The sequence below is a fragment of the Coturnix japonica genome, chromosome 16 (assembly GCF_054131305.1).
Source record: "Coturnix japonica strain WE chromosome 16, WE-NBRP24, whole genome shotgun sequence".
Taxonomy (NCBI): Eukaryota; Metazoa; Chordata; class Aves; order Galliformes; family Phasianidae; genus Coturnix; species Coturnix japonica.
In genome coordinates this window covers 1,903,571-1,925,126 of record NC_140678.1, presented here as the reverse complement: position 1 = coordinate 1,925,126, position 21,556 = coordinate 1,903,571, and the positions used below count along the sequence as shown (strand labels likewise).

General features: G+C 52.1%; 3 protein-coding genes across 10 annotated transcripts; all 3 read right to left on the bottom strand.

Annotated features, from left to right (window-relative positions):
• Positions 1-318: 318 nt before the first annotated feature.
• BSG (basigin (Ok blood group)) lies at positions 319-11,526 on the bottom strand. 2 transcript variants are annotated; one of them, XM_085517694.1, is made up of 9 exons: positions 11,430-11,526; positions 7,431-7,778; positions 5,730-5,889; positions 4,781-4,869; positions 4,219-4,346; positions 3,740-4,013; positions 1,972-1,996; positions 1,583-1,646; positions 319-1,164 (listed from the first exon to the last, which is right to left on the bottom strand). In XM_085517694.1, exons 1-8 carry the CDS (start codon positions 11,509-11,511, stop codon positions 1,589-1,591), a joined length of 1,164 nt encoding a protein of 387 aa, XP_085373820.1. In that variant the 5' UTR covers positions 11,512-11,526; the 3' UTR covers positions 319-1,164; positions 1,583-1,588. The 2 variants fall into 2 exon arrangements, with proteins under 2 accessions (XP_085373820.1, XP_015742173.1); XM_015886687.2 differs by lacking the exon at positions 7,431-7,778.
• Positions 11,527-13,926: 2,400 nt separating this feature from the next.
• On the bottom strand, positions 13,927-19,303 carry CDC34 (cell division cycle 34, ubiquitin conjugating enzyme). Its single transcript, XM_015886547.3, has 5 exons — positions 19,025-19,303; positions 16,159-16,245; positions 15,559-15,656; positions 15,297-15,431; positions 13,927-14,833 (listed from the first exon to the last, which is right to left on the bottom strand). Exons 1-5 carry the CDS (start codon positions 19,199-19,201, stop codon positions 14,623-14,625), a joined length of 708 nt encoding a protein of 235 aa, XP_015742033.1. The 5' UTR covers positions 19,202-19,303; the 3' UTR covers positions 13,927-14,622.
• Positions 15,614-21,431, bottom strand: TPGS1 (tubulin polyglutamylase complex subunit 1). 7 transcript variants are annotated; one of them, XR_014935035.1, is made up of 4 exons: positions 21,130-21,431; positions 20,117-20,655; positions 16,159-16,245; positions 15,614-15,656 (listed from the first exon to the last, which is right to left on the bottom strand). XR_014935035.1 is itself a non-coding variant. In XM_085517688.1 (3 exons), exons 1-2 carry the CDS (start codon positions 21,420-21,422, stop codon positions 20,124-20,126), a joined length of 825 nt encoding a protein of 274 aa, XP_085373814.1. In that variant the 5' UTR covers positions 21,423-21,431; the 3' UTR covers positions 19,198-19,308; positions 20,117-20,123. The 7 variants fall into 7 exon arrangements, 3 of the variants coding, with proteins under 3 accessions (XP_085373814.1, XP_085373813.1, XP_015742030.2); XR_014935034.1 differs by lacking the exon at positions 15,614-15,656 and having other exon boundaries at positions 20,027-20,655; XR_014935033.1 differs by lacking the exons at positions 15,614-15,656; positions 16,159-16,245 and adding an exon at positions 19,198-19,308 and having other exon boundaries at positions 20,027-20,655.
• Positions 21,432-21,556: the final 125 nt, after the last annotated feature.

Sequence of the window (21,556 nt, the reverse complement as noted above, 5' to 3'; positions counted from 1 at the left end):
CTCCATATCTACATAATGCACACAGTGCCCATCAGCTGCTTAGAGCCATGAGTAACCACACAGCAGGGCAAGAACCATGAAAACAGGTAGATAAAACAGCAGTGCTCCTCAGGAAGCTCCACTTAACTCCTTTTGGAAGGGTTTGAACCTGACTCAGTGTAACACTGTGATTAGAGAGCAGATAGAGCCGGCAGGAGATCCTGGGAGCCAAAACCTTTGTGTGCTCTATGAAGAGCTGCCAGGCAGGGGTCAAAGCAGGATAACAAACCCAGGGGGCCCAGCCAGGAGGGAAGAGAGAGACCAGAGTCCAAACCAAGATGGAAAAAAAGAGAGGAATCATCTTTATTTGTGAAGTACGTTAACAGATGGATCAGCTCAGTGCTACCCGGCAAGAAAGAATCCTCTGATCATTATTTGCTCACAGTCTCCTTTGTCACCCCAAATGTGAACTGAACGCAATGCAAACCCCCAGCACCTCAGCCCCAGCATCTGCTCACTCCAGTGTAGCAACTCAAGATACCAGCAGCCACCCATTAAATGAGTTATTATCATGCTCAGCCAATGCCCAGCTCTAACACTGCTTCCTGGTTGCCTGCTTGATTGTAATCACGCAGAGCATCCCTGTGGGAGCTGACCAGGAAGTCTGGCAATTACAAGCCATGCAAAGATGCAGCTATCTATGCTCTGCACTGGGAAAGACCCAGAGTTACTTTCTTAAGCCCATTGGGAGATCAGCTCATCTCCATAGGTTACTACAGCAGTTTCTTCCTGACCTGCAGCACACAGGGAGCTGTGATGTTGCTGCTCCTCACACACAGAGGTATCACAAAGTCATCCTACCCAACACAGCTCTTCCCAAAGGTGAGAAAGAAAGCATTACCCCCCCTACATAAAGAAATACATCTATGACAGTGATCCAAACTACCAGAAAATAAAAGGGATTTATGCTTACAGGTAGAAAAAAAACAACCCAAAACCCTCCCACAGCTCTTCCTTTTATTCTTTTTTCCCAAAAAAAAAAGGGTGTGTTTTAGATTCTACGACTTAATTTCCTGTAGAAAGTGAAGTAACTGAAGGACACGCTAAGTATTTCCTGGTGCTATTTTACCAAAGAAAAATGAGAAGAAAACAATGTCCAGACAAAGTTCTTCAGCTACACGTCACCTGGTGCAAGAGAAAAGAAAAGGCAATTAGGGAACCCAGCGAGGCTGTGCTGGGAGGTGATAAAGGATAAGGACAACAGCTGCCTTAAGCAAAGCTGTGAGCTCAACCCACCCCATGCTGGAGGAATCAGGCAGCCCTGACCCTCCCATGCTGTACAGCCCAATGCTTTATTCCATGTCTCTCCCACTGTCCCAATTTAGCAGTTCCTTATCAGACTCCTGCTGGCCTGTGCCTGAACTTCATAGCAATGCCTCCTTCCCAAGCACTTGCACTACAGTGTGGGTTAAAGGCTCTTCTTGATGCAGGACAGCCCCCTATAACCAGCAGGATGAGCCCATGGCTGCAGGGAGGGGAAAGCTGACCCAGCAGGTCCCCAGGGTGCCCCAACCCAGCAGGAACCCCCAGGTGCAGCACTAACCTCTGCTCAGTTAGCATTTCTCTGACGGACATTCTTGTCCTTATGGTTTGTGGCATTGCTTTTCCTGCAAATAGAAAAGGGACGATGAAGAAAACAACACCAAAACCCACCCCTGCCCCACTGGTGTGGTTTGTGCACTAAGAGCTGGGTGAGATAGAGCAATATGAGGTTAGCTTCCAGAACAATCAGTTTTGGAGACATTTGTGCTGTTCTAAGTAGTATTCTGCTTCTATAGAGGCCACATTAAAAAAACATGGAGGAAACAGCTCCCAGGAAGCTCCTGCAGCAGCCAGCTCTTACATTCAGTTAGCTCTTATGCTCAGAGTAGATTCCCCAATGAATGCAATCTGGCAATACTAACTGACTAAACAGAAAAGCAAGGCACTTACAGTGGTGCAGAGCCTCCATCATCATCTTCACGTCCAGGACAGCACAGGAAAAAGAAAGAAAGAATTGTGTCATAGAAGAACAAACATGAAGTTATCTATGACTCCTCCACTCCTTCGAGCCCCAGGGCTGAGCAACCCAGGTAAGTTACTGGACACATTGGGCACCACAGTCTGAACAGCACTGAACTCACATGGTTGTTTCAGCAGGGCCTGGGAGAGCAGGGAGGGCTTATCGGAACACCACAGCCTTGCATGAGCTTTAAGCTGCTTCTTGCCTGTGCTTGGACAAGGAGCGAGCTTAGACATAAGCTCCTGTTATGCAGGAGACTTCAGGAACAAGGCTTTAAGCATCAATAAGCCCTCGTCCTCCCCACACACGCTGTGAAATCATAACAAATACACTGCACACCACATTGTTGCTACGTGGAGAAACTCAGCTAAGAAGACACCGTGTCCTTTCACCAGCTCCTTGCGTTCTGCCACTTCCCCCCTAAGGCTCCATTGCCTTTGCAGCAGAACAGCACTGCTCTGAGCACTGGGGCTGCCTTGGACCCAACATGTGCACACAGCTGGTGAGAGGATGATGCAGGAGCACAGCTGGAGCCACCTCCCAGTTCTTACCAGGCAAGTTAGTATCCAGCAGCAGGGGAGGAAAGAGTGGAAAGATAACACCAGCAAGGATATTATGCCATACCCAAGTTAGACTTCCCACTCTGGGTAATAGAGAATTGCCAGCCCACAACCACATGCCTGGGGAACAGCATTTGTCTGAGCTGGCCCAGCACTCCCTTCCTGTCAGCTCCTCTCAAGAAGGGCAAATCTACAAAGATTTTGGGGGCTTTATATTGCCCTGTTGTAAAGGGTGTCACATACTGAGCTGTTTCCTCGCCCACAAGCTCAGGTTCTCAAGTGCTGAAGATCTCTGGCTGATGAGCCAGAGGGTGGGAGGGTGTCAGGACCTTTCAGCATCACACGTCCCATCTTCATCTGTTAAAGGATCTCCTACAGCTCTGACTGATCAGCATCAAACAGGACCCAGACCCAGCTGACGTCAGCAGAAGCCAAAGCATTCTGTGAACCAGTTATAGCTTTTCTTTTGCTCAGAGACACAGCTATACATGAGACACCTGCCTTCCAACCAGGGCTGTCAGAGGAAACAGATTCACTCACAAAACTGCCTTGAGTTGAATTCCTGAAGCTCCCACAGTCAGGGGAGGAACATTTAGTCCTAGTCCCTCTGCTTCCCCTTTCATAGCACTCAGTGCACCTGATGTGTGCTGCTCCCCAGCAAAGGGCTGAAGTGATTGACCTAGCAAACAGGAAGGATACCAAGCATCTATACTTCATTGTTAATGGGATCAGATAAGGAAGGAAAAGCTGGTTAACACAATGAAGATTCCTACTGATAAGGAAAGGGAGGAGCCATGTTTTCTGAACAGATTAAAGATAACACTATGCATGGAGGAAGTCCCCAGGAGTCAGGATGTGTGAATCTGAGAGCCCAGAACAGATTCATGAGCTGCAGTTAAACTAAGCCTGGTATTAATAGAAGCACTGACACAGCCTGCTGTTTACTAATTGGTTTCTCCAGCATGTTAATGGTCAGATAAAGCCCCATCCTTGTGAAGGAGCTGAACAAAGTGCTGGGTAAAGGCTACCATGCTTAGATAAGAAGTGTTCCTGAAAGGCAGCCTCACACTGAATGCCTACCTCCACCCCACAGGCTACTCTGTGTCCCCAGGAAGATTCAACCTCAGCCTCCTCTTACCATCAAGAACCTCATCTGGCTTCCTCCTCTTCTCATAGATGAAGATGATGGTGACGAGAACCAGAACTTCTGCCACGATACCCAGGAAGGGCCATAGAGCTGCCAGGCGGCTGCGGACGCGCAGATTCACTGTAGCACTTCCAGGGCCCTTCAGGTTGGTACCATTGCAGTGGTAGTCACCTGTATCCTGCTCAATGCTCAGTTTAAGAATGCGGAGCTCTGTCTTGTTGCCACTGGACTTGATAATGTAGCGGCCGGTACCATTGACGATGGGCTAAGAGGGAGGAAAAGAGAACATCGGGGCTGGCACAAGGGGAGCTGCTCACTCATCATGCAGTGCTGTCACTACAGAAGTCCTCCTTGCCACAGCACTGAGCATAAAGGATACTCTGACTTAACTAATTCTGATGGGAAGAGGCCCTCTGCCCTCTTGGTGAGCAGAAGGGAGCTGAGGGGGGGCAACAAATCAGAGCACTTACCCCTTGATCGCTTTTGAACCAGGTCCAGGTGTCAACAGGGGGGTAGGAAGGGCTCTTGCAGATCATCACGCCTGTGTCCCCCTCATTGCCATGCTCAGACTTCTTGTATGCTACAACTTGGGGTGGAACTGCAGTAAGAAACAAAAAGAAATGAGACACCTCCCTGCAAACGACTTGTACTCCTTGCAATCCACCTGGCCAGCATCAAAGTCTGATCGCTCATAAGGCTTCCCTTCAGTTTAAGAGGCTCATTATAGTGGGTCATGATCCCATCATTCACCCAACATCTGACATTTCCAAAGAGGAAAGCACATCAAGCTGCTTCAGGAAAGGCTCAAATAGGTTGGACCTGTAGGTGCCATCCCCTTCCATCACTGTTGTGGGAACACAGCAAGGACTTCAGGCTGACCCTACAGATGCTTCAGCTGCTTGATAAAATGGAGATGTCTCAGAGGGCATCTGATAATTCCCAAGTAGACATTGAATCCTTATTGGTAAAGACCAGGAGAGCACAGCTTCCCTACTCCCTTCCTCAGCCACAAAAGCAAACTGACCACGTTACCTTCTATAGACACGTTTCCTTTTGCCACTGGGTTTGTTTCGTAGATGCATTCGTAGACACCAGAGTGATCTTCAACCTTCCCCTCGATCCTATCAAAACAAAACAGGTCATCCTATGAGCACCCTGATGGTGAATGAGTCAGCAGTGTAATTTCAGACATACAGAAGCAGACCCCTGCAGGACACCTGAACAGCACCCTCCTCTATAGGCAGTTTCTCCCATCCCAGCTGGGCAGTTAATGCAGCATCGTGCACCCATTGCAGCCCTGCTCTCTGCCCTTCCCTCCCCGCACATTAAAGCTCTTTGCAAAGTCGCTGCAGTGAGATTTAGTGGATTATGCCGACTGCAACAAACCCCTCATTCTGCAGCTCCCTAATACCCAACCCTCAATGAAAGGAGCCAGCAAAGTTTCAGTCCACGGCTGCAATGGGACAACGGACTGTTTGTTAGCTCTGCTGCACACGGAGCTTCCCACTTCCAAAAACCACTCAGCTAAGGAATTGAGGTCACACGAGGGAGGCTGGGTTATAAATACTTTAATCCTTGTTCAGCTCCCTGTTGCTATGGGGAGACAGGCACGTCGGCACTGCCATACAAAAGGACATGATGCCTCTACAGCTGCTGGGTCAGTGCCAGCCAGGCCTGACTGTAATCAGAAAGGAAGGCTCACTGCCCCGCCACAATAAGGCCACTATTCCCACATCTGCTCAGCCACAACCTGCAAACGCTTTCGGAGCAGGCAACTCCATTGCTTGCTGTGCAAGAGAAGAGTAATGCATGTCAAAGCAACATGCAGAGAACACTAGAGTGTGCTGTTCCACGAGGCCTTCAAATGTAAGACTGTCTTTTTTGCAAGCACTTAGGATTGGGTTAGGGAAATATTAATCATCTCCAGCTTTAGAAACAACCACCGTGTAGATAAGAATCTGCTTTTGCTCCTGACACTTACGTGTAACTGATGTAAGAGTTTGAATTGCTTTCTTCTGTCTTCAGTGTCTTGTCTCCCAGCATCCATTTGTGACCCTTGATGGGGGTGGGAGGTGCACTCATGTTACAGCTGAGGATCACTTTGCCAGCAGAGCTGATGTACTGCCCTGTGATCACCGGACCTATTGGTGAGCAAATACAGAGAAGTTAACATCTGCTATTCGTGTTCTCGAGCACCTGCCCAAGAAACCTGAATGTAAATAGTTAAAGAACACAGCTCCTTGCCTCCATCACTTACCTGAGCATCAGTTTCTCACTAGACCTGATGGATGTTGTCAACTTATAGTCCAACAAGAGTCCCCCTAGCAACACTGGGGTGCTGAGCTACAGCTGCTCACAGTGGGGCAGAGCTGCTGCTGTGCACTCCAGGTTGGGAACCTCAATGGGTGCAGCTCTCAGAGCTCCATGAGAGATGGAAAAAGCCCTGCTGGGAACAGCAGCACAGCTCTCTGCTTTCAGAGGCTGCCTGCTGAGCGCCAGCACCTCCCACAGCCTGAGCAGATCTATTTGCCTGCAGGCAGTGTAACCTATGGCAGCCAAAGCCCTCTATGGGAGGGGGTAATAAGAAAGAAGCCCTTATGCAAACGCTGAGTGCATCAGCTGATGCAGCCCAAAAAGTTGCACTGAGATTTCCCTCGAGGGGGAAAAAAAACACACATAGAACCAGGACTCCAAAAGGTCCTGGAGCCCCATGTGCCAAGAAACAGTCAATTATGCAATACAAGATGACTCAGACATCAGCTCCTCAAAGGAGGCACTCCAACAGCTGCCATTAGCAGAACCATTACACAGCCCCTATGGCACTACCTACCCTTTATGTTTCCTACCCTTACACCCAGCTTTATCTCCAAGAAAGATGGATTTCAGCACAGGGCTAACAGGCTTTTTGGTTTCCTGCCTCTTTGCATTCCCCTTCAAGAAGGTTCAGCTGGAGCTTTCCATAACTTATACTGGAGAGAACACTATTTTGCTTCGTGATAAAGCCTCAGTAGGATCTTAGATCCCATTTTAGGTTTCTATTAGTCAGAAAGCAGCAGCCTGTTGGCTCTGGAAGCAGAGGGAAATGCTTATACCCAGAACACAAGCAGCTTCCCCACACTCAAAGAGTCGCACACAGACACGGCCACTTCAAAAACGGTTGCATCACCAGAAACAACTATAAAAGCAGATTGGTTTGGTCCCCACAGCTTGAATCACTAAGCAGGAAAGCGAGCTTAAAGCAAGGCTGTTGAGAGGAGAGGAGGCTGCACGAGGTGCAGGGAAGGGGCTGGTTTATCAGTGGTGGTTAGGGCAGACTCTACCAGCAGAACCAAGGCTCTCACATTCTCTAAGCCAGCACTGGGGCACAGAGGCACTCGGGGATAAGCAGCACGGTCCAGGTTCTTTGGCTCCACAAAAAAGGCACGGGATCACAGAATGGCGTTTTGGTTGGGAAGTCACAACCCTTTTTGAGCAGGGCCATTTGAGGTCAAGCCAGAGGTGGTGGAGGAGATGACAGAAGGGACAAGGGGAGGTTGGGGGGGAGGATGTCTCTCGGTTCTACAGCCGGGGTGAGAAGGTGAGGAGGGGACTTTTGGGAGCCACGGGTGCAAGGGTGAACATGGCAGGAGACTCAAGACACCGGTGTCCGAGCAAGTGCCAAGGCCTTGGGATGGCCACTCACGTTCGATGACCAGAACGTTGGCCTGTGAGCGGATCCACTTGACTTTAGGGCTCTTCGACAAGTGGTTGCGATCAGGGTCGTTGCTTGCCCTGCACTCATACGTGCCCGAGTCTTCGCTGGTGAGGTTTGCGATGATGATGGTGCTGGTAGAGTGAAGGTTGTAGGTGGCGTTGATTTGGACCCGGTCCTGCCACGCGCCATCCCAGAGCTGAGCAGAGGTCTCATTGGGCTCGTTACCCTCAAACCACCACTGGATCTCAGGGATGGGATTGCCAACGGCCTCGCAGTGCAACTCGACGCTGTCCTGAGTCAGTCTCCTTTGAGACAGCGGTGACTTTATAAAACCAGCTACGAGTTGAAGAGGTATTAGTGCAAAGTGTTAGTGCAAAGCAAGAATCCCACCTGCCACAAGCAAAAACTCAGCCATTGAGAGAAGGCCACAAACAAGCCTCGGATCAGAGCCTGCCTGCTCTCCCTCCCCTTATTCTATGGCTCTCAGTTCAAGCTGTTCCACCAGCAGCCAGATTTCCTATTGCAAAACCACAGCTGTATTCCCAGCTATGCAAACAGGAATGCTCTTCCACAAGGGAATCCTTTGCATCTCCTTACAGTGACGTGTCCCCTCCAGGCCTGGGAGAAAAGTGAGGCCACGCACATTGCATGCACAGAGCCAGCCCTGCCTCCCAGCAGCAGGAAAAGCACATCCCTGTATGGATCTCTATGGGTACACTGAGCATGCTAAGCATGGCTCCTTGCTTGAACACCACCACTGGAAAGCAATGGGGGGATCTATAGTCCTGCTCCAACCTCCCCAAGGTGAGAATATTATCAGCTGTGTTGATTTCACACTGCACAGAGGCATTTCTCACCCCAAGACAGCAAGATGAGACTTTTCACCCCCCCGGACAAGCCAGCTTTGCAGCAGTAAATCAGTAATAAAACAGGCTAAAACCAAACACCTAGAAATATACAACGTGTTTATTGACTCCAGGGGTCCATGTCTGAGAGCAGACGGTCCAAAGGTTGCAGCTAAAGCAACGCAGGGCTCTGATATCAGCTGCCAAACACCAACTATCAGCCACATCCAGCAGCCCCAGGCTACCCAAATCATCACAGCACAGGGTGGTGGTGGGGAAAAGAGGCCCTAAAGGGGGCAGGAAGCTCAGCATCACTGCATTAAAGGCATTGAGGAGTCAGTGTTACTTACGTGTCAACCCCAATGAGGTTCCAGAGGAAATAGGGAGCTTTGCAATACGTATTTCCTGCAGCTGACTGCAGGTTGCTCTTCCCAGAACCGCCAGCAGTAAACGTGCAGAACAAGAGCAGCCCCAGGAAATTAGTTGGCTGTTATTAAGCAGCTTCAATACAGACGGCCCCACGTGGGCATGAGAGAGATGGGTTTGGGGCTGTTGTTTGTTTCTATGTGCCTTAGGGACATTTCAGCGTGCCATCTCATGGCTGGTTTTATGAGCACAGAAAGGAGCTGGCATTATGAAACCAAGTTCCCTCAAGACAAACACAAAGGAGCCTGCAAGGTACGTTTCTCAAGGGGAAAATTTAGCTTTCTATACTGAAACTTCAGAGGTTTGCAGGGGTAGAAGTGCCTGGAGAAGCAAGGAGAGCTCTGACCTCATAGGATACAAGGCAGCTTTAGCAGACAGTTGATATTTAAAACCAAGGCACCTTAAAACAGAGGTCAGAGCAGCCTGGGAGGCTGCTGCTATTTTGTGTCAACAACAGCACTGCAGTTTGCTTCTAAAATGCACCATTCAGAAACACCTTTGCAGCAGTTTCCAAGCCATGAAAGGACTATAAGAACATAACAGGGACACCAGGATGATGATCTTGAACCGCTTTGTTTTAAAGCAAGAGATGTAGGAGGCACCTGAAGCAATAGGGTCGGTTTTGTGCATCACATTGCAAGGATTAAATGCTCCCAACCACCTCATTGCAAAGAGCCACGGCATCAACACCAGCACATGTAGAAGCCTGTCCCCATTAACTACAGCCTGACTCAAAAGAGAGGCTAATAAGCAGCAATTGGTCTCCATTTGGTTTCATTTTGGGGTGTGTGTGAGTGTTTTACAGCTACAAGGTGATTACAGCAGGCTGATAAAACAAGCTGCTGCAAGGTTATGTGCTCTGAGTTAAAGGGCACTCGATGCAGTTCAGAGGCTGCAGAGAACCCTCCCCTCCTCCTCCTCCATCTCCCTTACCCCTCCAGTTGGTTGGTTTGAAGAGTAACCTCTGCTGCACTACAGCAAGGAAAGGGGCTTCATTAGGCACATCCTTTAACACTGCAGATCTAACAGCAGCTGCCTGCAGGGCAGGTCCTCCCACCTTGGGTTTGCAGGGCTGGAAGCAGCTTCTCCACACTTCAATTCTTTGTCAAAAGCAAAGGAGGAAAACAAGGAACACCCGGCCCAGCCCCACAAAGGCTTAAATCCCAAACAGACCCCAGCAACACCCAGAAATCAGCCCATCCACACTCAATAAACAGCCACAAAATGACCCCACATTTCTACCCACTCCTATCTCCTAAAGGCAGCATCTCAACACCTCATTATCTGATGGGTTTGCTCGGAGAAGAGGGGTAAAAACAACACGGTGAGGGTAGAATGTTCCCTTTAAGCCCTGCCTAAGGGCACACATAGACAGGAGGCAATCAGTGCCAGCTCCCATCCATCCAGCTGTATACAAAAGACACTGGGAATAAAGCATCCCTCCATTCTCTCTCCTGCTCCCCTATGGTTACAGTTATTGCAGGGGGGGAATTTAAACCTTCTCTTTGCTGTAGGGCAACACCTGGGCTGACATTTCTACCCTCAGGCTCCTCCGAAACCTCCAGCTCAATTGGAAAGCCGCAGTAACTTTGTAGCCTGGAATTCAGCATCAATGTTTCAGCATCAACATAGGGCAACATTCAGCCCCCACCTCCGGATCCGTATCGGGGCTGAGTCAAACCCTGAGGCTCCAAACGAACCCAGATCGCGTTTGTGTGCCATGAAGAGGTGAGAAATCACAGCGTGGGGTTGAGAACGGGGAAGAAACTGAACGACTCGAGGGCACCAGGCACCGACCCTCCTTGTGGAAAGGGATTATCAACTTAAGCTCCATGTGAACATCCTTAAGGGTTTAAGAGCCGCTATTCCTTCCCTAAAGCCACACAGAGGGAGGAGCGGATGAGTTACGCCGTTGTTTAAGGCAGGGAACTCACAGATCGGAACCGCTCCGCTCCATCCATCCCCAGCCGCTCCGGGGAGCTCCGTGATGGGGCTGCTCGGTCGGAACGGAGGCGGAGCGGCGGCACCGGACAAGGGGCAGCTCCCACCACCCCCGGTATGGACCGGGTACAGCCCCGCCCTACAGCGAACGTGCCGAGCAGCAGGGAGATCGAGCAGCCCGGCCGGCCCCGACCCCATAGGGACCCCATAGGGACCCCATAGGGACTCCACAGATCCTTCCCATAGGGGACCCCATAGATCCTGCCCATAGGGGACCCCATAGATCCTGCCCATAGGGGACCCCATAGATCCTGCCCACTGATCCTTCCCATAGGGACCCCATAGATCCTGCCCGTAGGGACCCCATCGATCCTGCCCGTAGGGACCCCATAGGGACCCCATAGATCCTTCCATAGGGACCCCATAGAACCTTCCCATAGGGACCCCATAGGGACCCCACAGATCCTTCCCATAGGGGACCCCACAGATCCTTCCCATAGATCCTTCCCATAGGGACCCCATAGATCCCTCCCATACATCCAGCCCCATAGGGACCCCACAGATCCCTTCCATACAACCAGCCCCATAGGGACGCCATAGGGACGCCATAGATCCTTCCCATAGGGACCCCATAGATCCCTCCTATACATCCAGCCCCTACAGCCCCATTACCGGTGTCTGAGGGCCCCACAGCACTCAACCCTAATCTGCCCTATATGGCTCACACCCAGCCCCGTTCCCAGCCCTCCCGCCCGCTCCTCCCGTTGATCCTCACCTGTAGCATCCCCTCCAGCCGCCATGGAGCCGATCACGAGCAGCACCATCACAGCACACGCTCCATCCGCACCCGCCGCCATCTCGGCCCGCACTCCGTCCCTCCCCGCACCGCCCACTATAAAGACCTGAGGGGAAGGACGGAGCGCCGTGACCACGCCCACACTGACAGATCTCTCTACCAATAGCGTTGCAGCATCTGAGCTTTGTCCCGCCCTCTAGGCTAGATCTGACCAATCACAATGAAAGGCTCAGATTGCGCCTTTTTACCTCGCGTTCACTGCGGGGAGAGCCGGTTCGCGCCGGTCCAGCTGTGGCTCCGCCCACCTTGAGGCGCTCAGCCAATAGGAATCCGAGGGGGGCAATGCGCGGCCCTGAGCGAGGCGCGCTCCCGTTACGCCATTCGCGGAGGGAGAACGGCGGCGTAACAGCGGGCTGCCCTTTGATCTTACACTGTTTGCGTAGCGCTGTGCGCCCACGGGCAAACTCCGGCTGACCCTAAACCTGCCCTGTACCTACACAGCGGGGATGGGAAGGGGCTGGGAATAGGGATGGGAATGGGGCTGGGATAGGGCTGGGAATGGGGCTGGGATAGGGCTGGGAATGGGGCTGCTAATAGGGCTGGGAATGGGGCTGCTAATAGGGCTGGGAATGGGGCTGCTAATAGGGCTGGGAATGGGGCTGCTAATAGGGCTGGGAATGGGGCTGCTAATAGGGCTGGGAATGGGGCTGCTAATAGGGCTGGGAATGGGGCTGCTAATAGGGCTGGGAATGGGGCTGCTAATAGGGCTGGGAATGGGGCTGCTAATAGGGCTGGGAATGGGGCTGCTAATAGGGCTGGGAATGGGGCTGCTAATAGGGCTGGGAATGGGGCTGCTAATAGGGCTGGGAATGGGGCTGCTAATAGGGCTGGGAATGGGGCTGCTAATAGGGCTGGGAATGGGGCTGCTAATAGGGCTGGGAATGGGGCTGGGATGGGGCTGCGAATAGGGCTGGGTGGAGGAGCCCAGGAGACACCCCATAGAGCTGTTATCTGACCTCAAACCTCAGTATTTATGGCCTCAGGGGTCTCCATGCAGCCGGACCAGCAGGGCCATAGGGGCTGTGGGGGGCCATGGGGTCCCCAATTAGAACTGAGTGTCCCTATGGCCACGCTGGAGGCATCAGGGTGAATTGGGGCCATGGCTGAGCACATGGGAAGGGAACCAGGCAGCGTTTCCCCAGCCCAGGGGGTGAATCAGAGACAAAAGAGGCCTGAGAACAACAGCACGGCTCCTGCCAAGGCAAACCAGCAGCACAGCACGCCAGGACCCGGCTGGCAGCAATGGGTTCCCACCACGCGTCCCTCAGCCAACACAGCATCTTCCATTTGCTCTGGGTTATGTTTGGGCTCAGAGTCCCCATTTCCAGCCCAGCTGAAGCTCCCTGATAAGCACCAGGCGATAACGCAGCATGGGCAGGTGCTTCTGCTCCTATCAGCACAGCATGGGGCCCTGCACAGGGCAGCAGCTCCATCCCTGAGCCCCCCCCTTCTCCCACCCTCATCTGAACCAACCCCAGAGCTCATACCTAACAGGGGGCAGAGGTTGCAGGATGGAAGGAGGGGGGGGCAGGAAATACTCAAACAATGCAGCCACTGACGCCATTCCCTGCAGTGCTCCCTGTGGGGAGATGCTTGTTCTTGTAAACTCTTGAATCCTCTTCAAGTTCCTCTTCAAAGCTCTGTGTTCAACTACCCCCACGTCCTGCCCGGCTGCCCCCTCCCATCCATTTGCTTTCCTCACCTGCACTGTAGGAGCACCAAGACTCCCTCTGTGTGTAGGATACACCCTTGCAATGCACAGAGCAGCCCTTAGGAAAAGCAAAGGGTTGGTTGATCTGGAAGCTGCAGCTCAGGCTGGTGCTGCCCTGTGCTAGCCCCATTAAAGTGATAATAATCCTATCCACCTTTTAACCTCATTTCCTCAGGCAGCAATGCACGTGCCTTGACCATGTGCAGGCATAGCAGTCAGTCAAATCCTTATCCAGTTTACACAGTGTCATGCAAGGGGAAGTTTTGCTCATTACTGATTCGATGGTGGGGAGCACAGAGGCCCCAGCCCCAAGAAACAAGCAGCAGTGCTTCCCCCCCACCCCCATCCACCCCAATGAGGCACAGGTTGGAGCAGGGCAGAGGCCAACACAGCCCTAACAAGGCACACAAGCCTGGCCATTCCTGGCCTGCAGGGCTTGGGGTGCTGCCCAGCTGCACCCACATCAGAGAAAGCAGCAAGAAACCAGGCAGCAAAAGGGCATTGCTCCAAGTTGAGGCATATGGGTGATGCCTGGGCAGGTCTGGGGCACACAGAGTTGCCTGAGCACAGCAAACTCTCTGGGTTAAACCTCCCCAGTCTACAGAGGGAAGGAGAGATGAGGGTTATTGGAGGAACCCTCCCAACCCCACCATCCATCTGCAGCCTGAGCTCATCCAAAGTTGGCCTCAGGCACCCACACAGCTGTTCCCTTAAACTACTTTATTAAATAGTTTCCAAAAAAAAGAGGAAAAATAAAAACAAAACAACAAACAGAAGCAGAAAGGACTCCAAATTATCCCATCCCTTTAACTAGTTAAAAGCTACAAACAGTCCAGACCTGTGCCCTAGCAGTGTGGGAAGGGCAGAAAAAGGGTCCCACAGGGGACAGTCCTAAATCAGGCAGGACAACCTTGCCCCAGGGAAGGGGGCAGTTGTGCCCATCCTGCAGCCCTTCCTATTCAGCCAGTTCAATGACTGTAGAAAGCCACAGCAAATCTTACATGCTTTCTACCAAAGCGACCACTCACCAGCTTCACAGCCTCCACAAAAAGAGCTGATCGTGTCCAAACAACTCCAGCTTCCCCATAACTCCTCAACCCAGCCAGAAGCACAAGCTCCCTGCTTTTTGTGCATTTGCAAATACCCCCAACACGACTTTTCCCATTCCCACCCACCCCCCCTCTCCATGAGTTCATAAAATAGGGTTTGTTTCTGTTTTTTGCTTCCTCCCCCCCCTTTACAATGACAGCAGGTGGGGTTTCCTTTACAACAGCAGAACAGTCTCCCTGTGAGGTAGAGTTAATTTCAGGGCTGACAGATGCTAAATTCAAACCAGTTCGTCCTAGTTGAGGTAAAATTCAGTAGTTTACAGCACTTTTTTTTTGCAGTGCCAGAGGGCCATCAAGATTCCTCATTGCCAGAGTCATCCTCATCACCATAGCAGTTGTCTGCTTCCTCTTCCATCTCATCATCCTCGTAATAGTCATCATAAAAGAGGTCTGAGCCCTCATCTGGGGCCGGAGTCTTGGTCTTTACACAATACTCTGCCAGTGTGGTGGGGACCTTCACGCCATCCCGCTCAGCATCCACTTTTGTTCCCAGGACTTGTTTTCTGGAGGGGGGAGAAGCAGATGAGGTGAGAACAGGGGCTTTGCACAGCACAGCTTGGGGATGCAGCTCTTTTTCCCCTCTTGTGCACCAGCTCACACTCACTCACCACAAAGGACTGGGAGTGTCCCATGCTCTGAGGGCCCCTGTTGCCATGCCAAGGTTGGCCAGCCCCAAACCACAGACCTGGCAGCAATGCAGTGCTGCATACCCACACCCTCAGCTTTAGAGCTGAAAAGAACCAGGGCTCACATCAGCAACAAAGCTGAGCACGTAACACAGCCAAACTGCTCCTCGAGAGCCACATTCAGAGCCAGAATCCTTCTACCCAAGGAGCCTGCAGATAAAACTGAACAGGCTGCGCCCTCAGGATCTCATTATCCCATGTAACACACAACCACAGCTCAGTTAAGCCCTCTCAAAGTCTATAGGAATGCTGCTGGGTCTCAGCCCAGCTCCCCACACACCTGATGATGTCTGTGTACTCCCGATCCTTTCCTTTGCTCTCCTTCCATTTGCGGTACATCACAGAGGCATCAACGTTGGCTGGAGAAAACGTGTTGGGTTCATTCAGCAATGAGATCACGCTCAGAAGAATGGTCCTGGCAGCCAAGAGACACAAGCAAGTAAGAACCAAGGCAGGTCTGCAGCTGCCTGCAACCCAATGGATGCCAGCAGCCTCCCACAGGTCCCCACTCACTCCCTCCCTCTCCCCAGCCCTGCCCATACCTCACATTCTGTGTAGGGTTCCACCGCTCGGATGGCAGCTCCCCACTCTGTGGATCATCCACTGGTGGGTGCAGGATGGAGATGCAGACATCACCAGTCTGAAAGTACATAGAAAAATAGCATTAGTAGGGGCTGCTGCCCCAAGCACGGCCCAGAAGCAGCTCATCCTCTGCCCCAGCACCCTGGGCTGCTCTTCCCTTTGGCTTAAGACATGTGAGGAAGTCCCAGCCTGTGTTTTTATTACCTCGAATGGGATATTGAAAAGGCTACCACGCTGTCTGCACTCTCAGGCATTGGATCAACACCCTGACACTACTGGTATGATACAGATGGGGCTGCCAAGTCACCAGCTGACATTGAACACGTGGCGCAGCTCTCCTGGTGCTCCTCAATGGCTTCAAGCAGCAGCTGCACCACTGCAGGGCCCAGCAAGCCACCACTCTGCATCCACCCTTAGCTCAAGCACCACGACCTTGCTGCATAAGCATGGAGCCCTTATGCCTGACTAACCTGGAACCAGTTTCAGGTTAGAGGACAGGCTGTCCTAAAAGCCTCTGTCAGCTGTGGTTCCAATACATGAAGCTATTCCAGAATACCTACCTCATAGATGTTGGGGTGCCACATTTTGGTCAAGAACCTGAACGCAGGGGGAGAATAGGGGTAGTCGATGGGAAATCGGAGACGGGCCTGCAAGGAAATGATAAGAAGTCATCACTGTTGGTTTCTGAAAAGGGATGGAAAGAAGCCACGTAACTCTGACTACCACCAGGGTAAAGAAGCCTCTGTCAACCCCCCTGCACTGCAGATACAGTCTCAGCACTGGCTGGAAGCCACTGGGAGGTGAATTACTGCCTCACCTCAAAGGCAAAGCAAGGCCTGGAACGAGTTTGCAGACTGGAGGGGCCAGAGGAGAGCACTGATCACATGTTCCAAAGCAGAAATAGCAACCAAGCTGCTTGGCAAACAAACAGCCACCATGGGCAACTCCCCGGATGTTTTTCCTTACCAAACCCCTTGAGAAACTAATTCCACCTCTGCCAGCCTTCCCCATCCTCCCTACTTTTGCAACCAGGTCCCAGATGTGCAGGTCTATCCCACCTGGTTCACCTATGGTGGGTAACAACACAGCTTCTATGTGATCAACAGCAGTGATGCAAGGGCTGGATATTTGCAGGGGGGTAAGCACAACCAAATCTAGCACTAGGAACCCCACGCTGTTCTCCTGTTCATGATACAAGGGGCACAGCTACAACTGAGCGACAAGGAAGAAGAGTGTTTACCCTTCAGAGCTTAACAGGGAAGAGGCATCGGGTGTTTGGAGCTCTGAGTAATACACTGAACCTCTATAAATAGCTCGTCAACAGTGAAAAAAGAGACTGAGTCGAAACCAGCCATACCGCATAGATAAGGCACTAAAAATAAGTGTGGATGAGGATCACGCAGCGGCCCACGTCCATTGCCAGCAGAGACAACAAAACACCCATCAGGCTCTCCTGCATGAATGAACTGATCAAGGCAGGTCAAGAGAAAAGCCTCATTGCTGGCCTTTGAGCAGGTCTATACTGTGTAGAGGAGCACGGTGGTGACTTTATCCTCCATGGAATGGGGTAAAAGCCACATTTGGGGCTTTCAGGGCATTTCAAGGCTCTAAAAGCAAATGTTCTGATTGAGGTTTAGTCACTGTTAGAAGAGAAGCCAACAGTCAGAAATAATAGCAACATGAAATTCAGCTTCAGGACACAAGCACCCTGAATATTAGTTGATGATGATGATTCCCAGCTGAAAACCTGGGAGTTAGTTACATTAAATGACAGTGCCATTGAAATGGCTCCGCTCAACATAAATGTGGTGGTAATTGGGGATCATTGCTCTCATCCTCTATAGAACAAGACTTATGATATCCCAGTGCAGGCCCCGTTCAGGGCAGTCATTGCAAAAGACGCTTTGGCTGCTTCTGGGATTACAGCCTTGTGAATACACAGCACTGCCAAACTCTGCTGCCAGCCAACAGTCACTAAAAGATCAGCACAGACGGACATCTGGTCACATCCCAACTACCCAGCCCCATATCTGACCCCGGGTCCATCTGCTGCCACTCTCCATGGCACTTCACAAAGGAGGTCAGGTCCTCTGTCACAATCAGTGCAGGTTACAGGAGCCTCGTTAAGCCCATTTCCTCCAGCCCTTCGTCTGCTTGCTCTGCTCTACGCAACACAGAAAGGTGGAAAAAGAAGCAGCGAGAATGGAAGCTGGGGTTAAACACATTTTGTGTGCACACAGAGCTCCACGAGGCCCACAAACAACACCAGGCCCTGTGCTGCACTGGGGCCAAACAGCTGAACTTGGCAGAATAATCCCCTTTGTTGTCCGAGGAGAAGAACAAAACCATCCACAAGCAAAGCACTCCCCATGGGGGCTCTGGATGGAGCTGTGCCTTGCTGTATGTGAATGTGCACATGCTGTCATAGCCCTCTCTCTCATATAGGCCTCTCCTCCATCAGCACTTAACAGGATTGAGCCGGGGAATGCTCCAGCATAAAATAAGAGCATGGGCTGCTGAAATGTGAGAGTTCAGAGCCTCAGGCAAAGGCAATAGGGGAAATATGTCAGTGAATATCTCACTCTGGAGCATCAGACTTGATGACCACCAGGGTGACTCACCTGGGCACACCCCCACCCTGCCAGCAGAGCAAGAGACAAATCAACCATGAGCAGAGGAGGCAGGAAGAGGAAGAAAAACAGCTACACGGGTTGCACAACAGCTGGGAAGAACATGTACACACATTCCTCTCTCAGGCACTGAGCACAGTCATGCCACGCACTCAAAACCCCCCAAAAAAACCACATAATTTGCCCTGCACTGAAACTGCCTGAGCCACACAGAGCAGCACAGAGTCCTTTGTCCCTTCCCTCCTGGCTCGGTGGTGATGCCCTGGGGTCCTTTGGTAGAGGGAACACACAATCCCAAGCTCTATCTCCAACACCCACAGGCAAAGGGCGAGGGGGGAAGAGGGGAGCAGCCTCTGGGGGTGCCCAAATCCCCTTTCCACAAGGATCCCCGTGCAGTTTAGCAGCAAACATCAGCACTTTATCTCCTGCACTTTATCTCCCTTCTCTGCTGGCAGCTTCTCCTGCCAGACCCCCAAAAGCAGCCCAACTCCATAAGCCACAATGTCCGAAGGCCCCAGCAACAAGTCCAGCCAGTTCCCCACTCCTCAGCACCCCTCACACTCCCTATTACCAGCCCTATGACACCCCCAGCTTCTCCCCCACACCACAACCCCCACCTGGACCCTCCCCACTCCCCCCACACTCGTATCCCACCAACACAACACGCTTCCCTTCCCCTTTCCTAACCCCCATCTCAACTCAAACCCACACAACGACCATTCCCTACCAACACAGCTTCACCCCCGCTGGTCTCCCATTCACACACTGCCTTGTTTCCCCCCTCCTAGTAGCTCACCTTGAAGTACCCGCCCTCGTAGTAGGTGTTGGGGGGGCCAAAGATGGCCACCTCCCAGTTGTACAGATCCCCCTCGTCCACCAAATTGACCCGAAACCCTTCCACTGGTTCTTCCTGCAGCCCTTTGAGTTCCAATAGCAACGCCTTCTGTGAGCTGGGTACGACGGACCGAGCCATCGAGACGATAAAGAGTAGGCCGCAAATGAAGCCGGGGACTTGCGTAGATCCGACAGCGGCCGCAGGAGAGAGCGATGGGGGCGAACGAAGGGAGAACACAGCGGCAGCTGTTAAGGGGAAGGGGCGGGCATGAGGATGGATCCGCCCACATTGTGTTGTCAGCCAATGGGGGAGTGGGGTTGTGGGTTAACGTTGCTCTGTGCTGCTTTAACCGGCTCCAGTCTGAACGCTGCTGCCGTTGGATGCAAGCAATAAAGAAACTGGAAGCTAAGAAAAAAGGGCTTTAATGTTTGACAGTAGATCAATCCGAATAAATACACTCGACCCGCCACAAAAAGCAAAGCGATCTCTATAGGAATAGGAGCTCGTTTATAGTCTTTTGGTGCTCAAATGGTCCCACGTCAGCAGTTTCCATTGGGAGAAATCACCGTTCAATTACAAACCTTCATCTGCAGAGCTTGGATTGTAGAGCTGGAGGGGGTTTGGGACATAGAGAGCAAGGAAAGAGGGAGAGCAGCTGCTTACCAACAGCTTTACAGCACCAACAAGCTGCTCCTCAATGCAAAACCTGAAAGCATCATCAATGGCACCACAGGACACCTGGAGATCCAGACCTGTGCTTAATTAACTCTGTGTTGGTTTTAATTACTAACCCTCTGCCTTACAGCTTCCAGTTCCCACTTAAGACCTAATAAATGATGGCAGATAGGAATAGAGGGGCTACATTCAGCAGAGGCACAGCAGGATATGGGGACATCGAGCTCTAGAGGCAAGGGAGCAAGAAATGGAGCTTGGAAATCAGCATCTCTCATCATCAGGCCTCACCTAAGCCTCAAAGCAGGGAGCAGAGCCTTGTCCTCAACACAAAGCACTGTTTGAAGCACATAAGGGGTATCCAGCCAACGTCTCTCCCACCTGGATGTTACTCAACAGGTTTCACTTTCGCAACAAATAAAGCCGTGGCTTTCTTCAGGAATTCCTCTCTGCTCATAGTGCTGCTGAGCTGCCTCTCCTGCAGTGCCCGGTCCATAGCCAACGCTAAACAATCCGGCCCCAACCTTGAGCTTGCCTCTAGATAACGGCCAGGCACAGAGAGCCCACCAGCTCCTAACGCCTCCTCCAATGTACACAGCACAGCCTGGCACACGCTCTTATCAGCCACCCCAGCACCGTTATCCAGGACGTCATACAGCATCCGTGCCTTGCTCACAAACTCCAGCAGCACGAAGCAGCTCAACACGCCGTATCGGAACACATCAAACGGCACGGCCTCGTGATCCCGGCACTGCACCCGATGCAGCAGCTCTGCAACCACGTCCTGCGGTGCATCCCCGTGCTGACAGATGCGGCGCAGCAGCTCGCTGTAAAGCCGGCCATCCACACCCAGCATCTTCCTCCTCCCTCCGGATCCCAGCACCTCGTAGGCTGTGCTGATGTTGGTGTTGAACGCCGTCCTGCAGCAAGATACAGCAAACACAATGACACCTCAGCTAGGACTATATATCCCCATTAACACAACCCCAACACCTCAGCTAGGGCTACAGCCCCCATTAAATACAGCCCCAACACCTCAGCTAGGTCTATATCCCCCATTAACACAACCTCAATATCTCAGCTAGGAATATATCCCCCATTAACACAACACCACCTCAGCTAGGGCTACATCCCCCATTAACACAACCCCAACACTTCAGCTAGGTCTATATCCCCCATTAACACAACCTCAATACCTAATTTAGGACTATATCCCCCATCAAACACAACAACACCTCAGCTAGGACTATATATCCCCATCAAACACAGCCCCAACACCTCAGCTAGGACTACATCCCCCAGCATGCCCCGCGCGCAAGGCAGGAAGCGTGTGATGCACCACTACCGCGGGGCATGCTGGGATATGTAGTCCACCACCCGCCTCTCGTTCTCACCTATGGGAGTGGTGAGCCAGGTGTACGTAGCACAGCGCCCGGCCCAGGCGCTGCATCGGCCCCGCCAGCTCCGCAGCCGCTTCTCCCGTTGTACCGGAGCCTCCCAGCACCAACCGCTCGAAATAATCGGCTAAAAAAGAAACGGGCTCCTCAGGCCTCGCCTCCAGCACTTTCAGCAGCGCCTCCCGCACCATGGCGGTGATATCGGCTTGTAATAGGAATTCTGCTTCGTCTCCCATCCCGCTCGAGCTCGGGGTGGCCGCCGCCGCCCGTCCCTTCTCGTACGCCGCCATCTTGGCTGCAGGCGGAAAGGCGGGTCGCCGCCATCTTGGTGCGCCGCTGAAGCGGGAAGCGCCTGTGTAGCCATCTTGAAGACTGGCAGCCAATCAGCGGGCGAGAAGACCGTGGGGTCTCTCTCTATTATAGT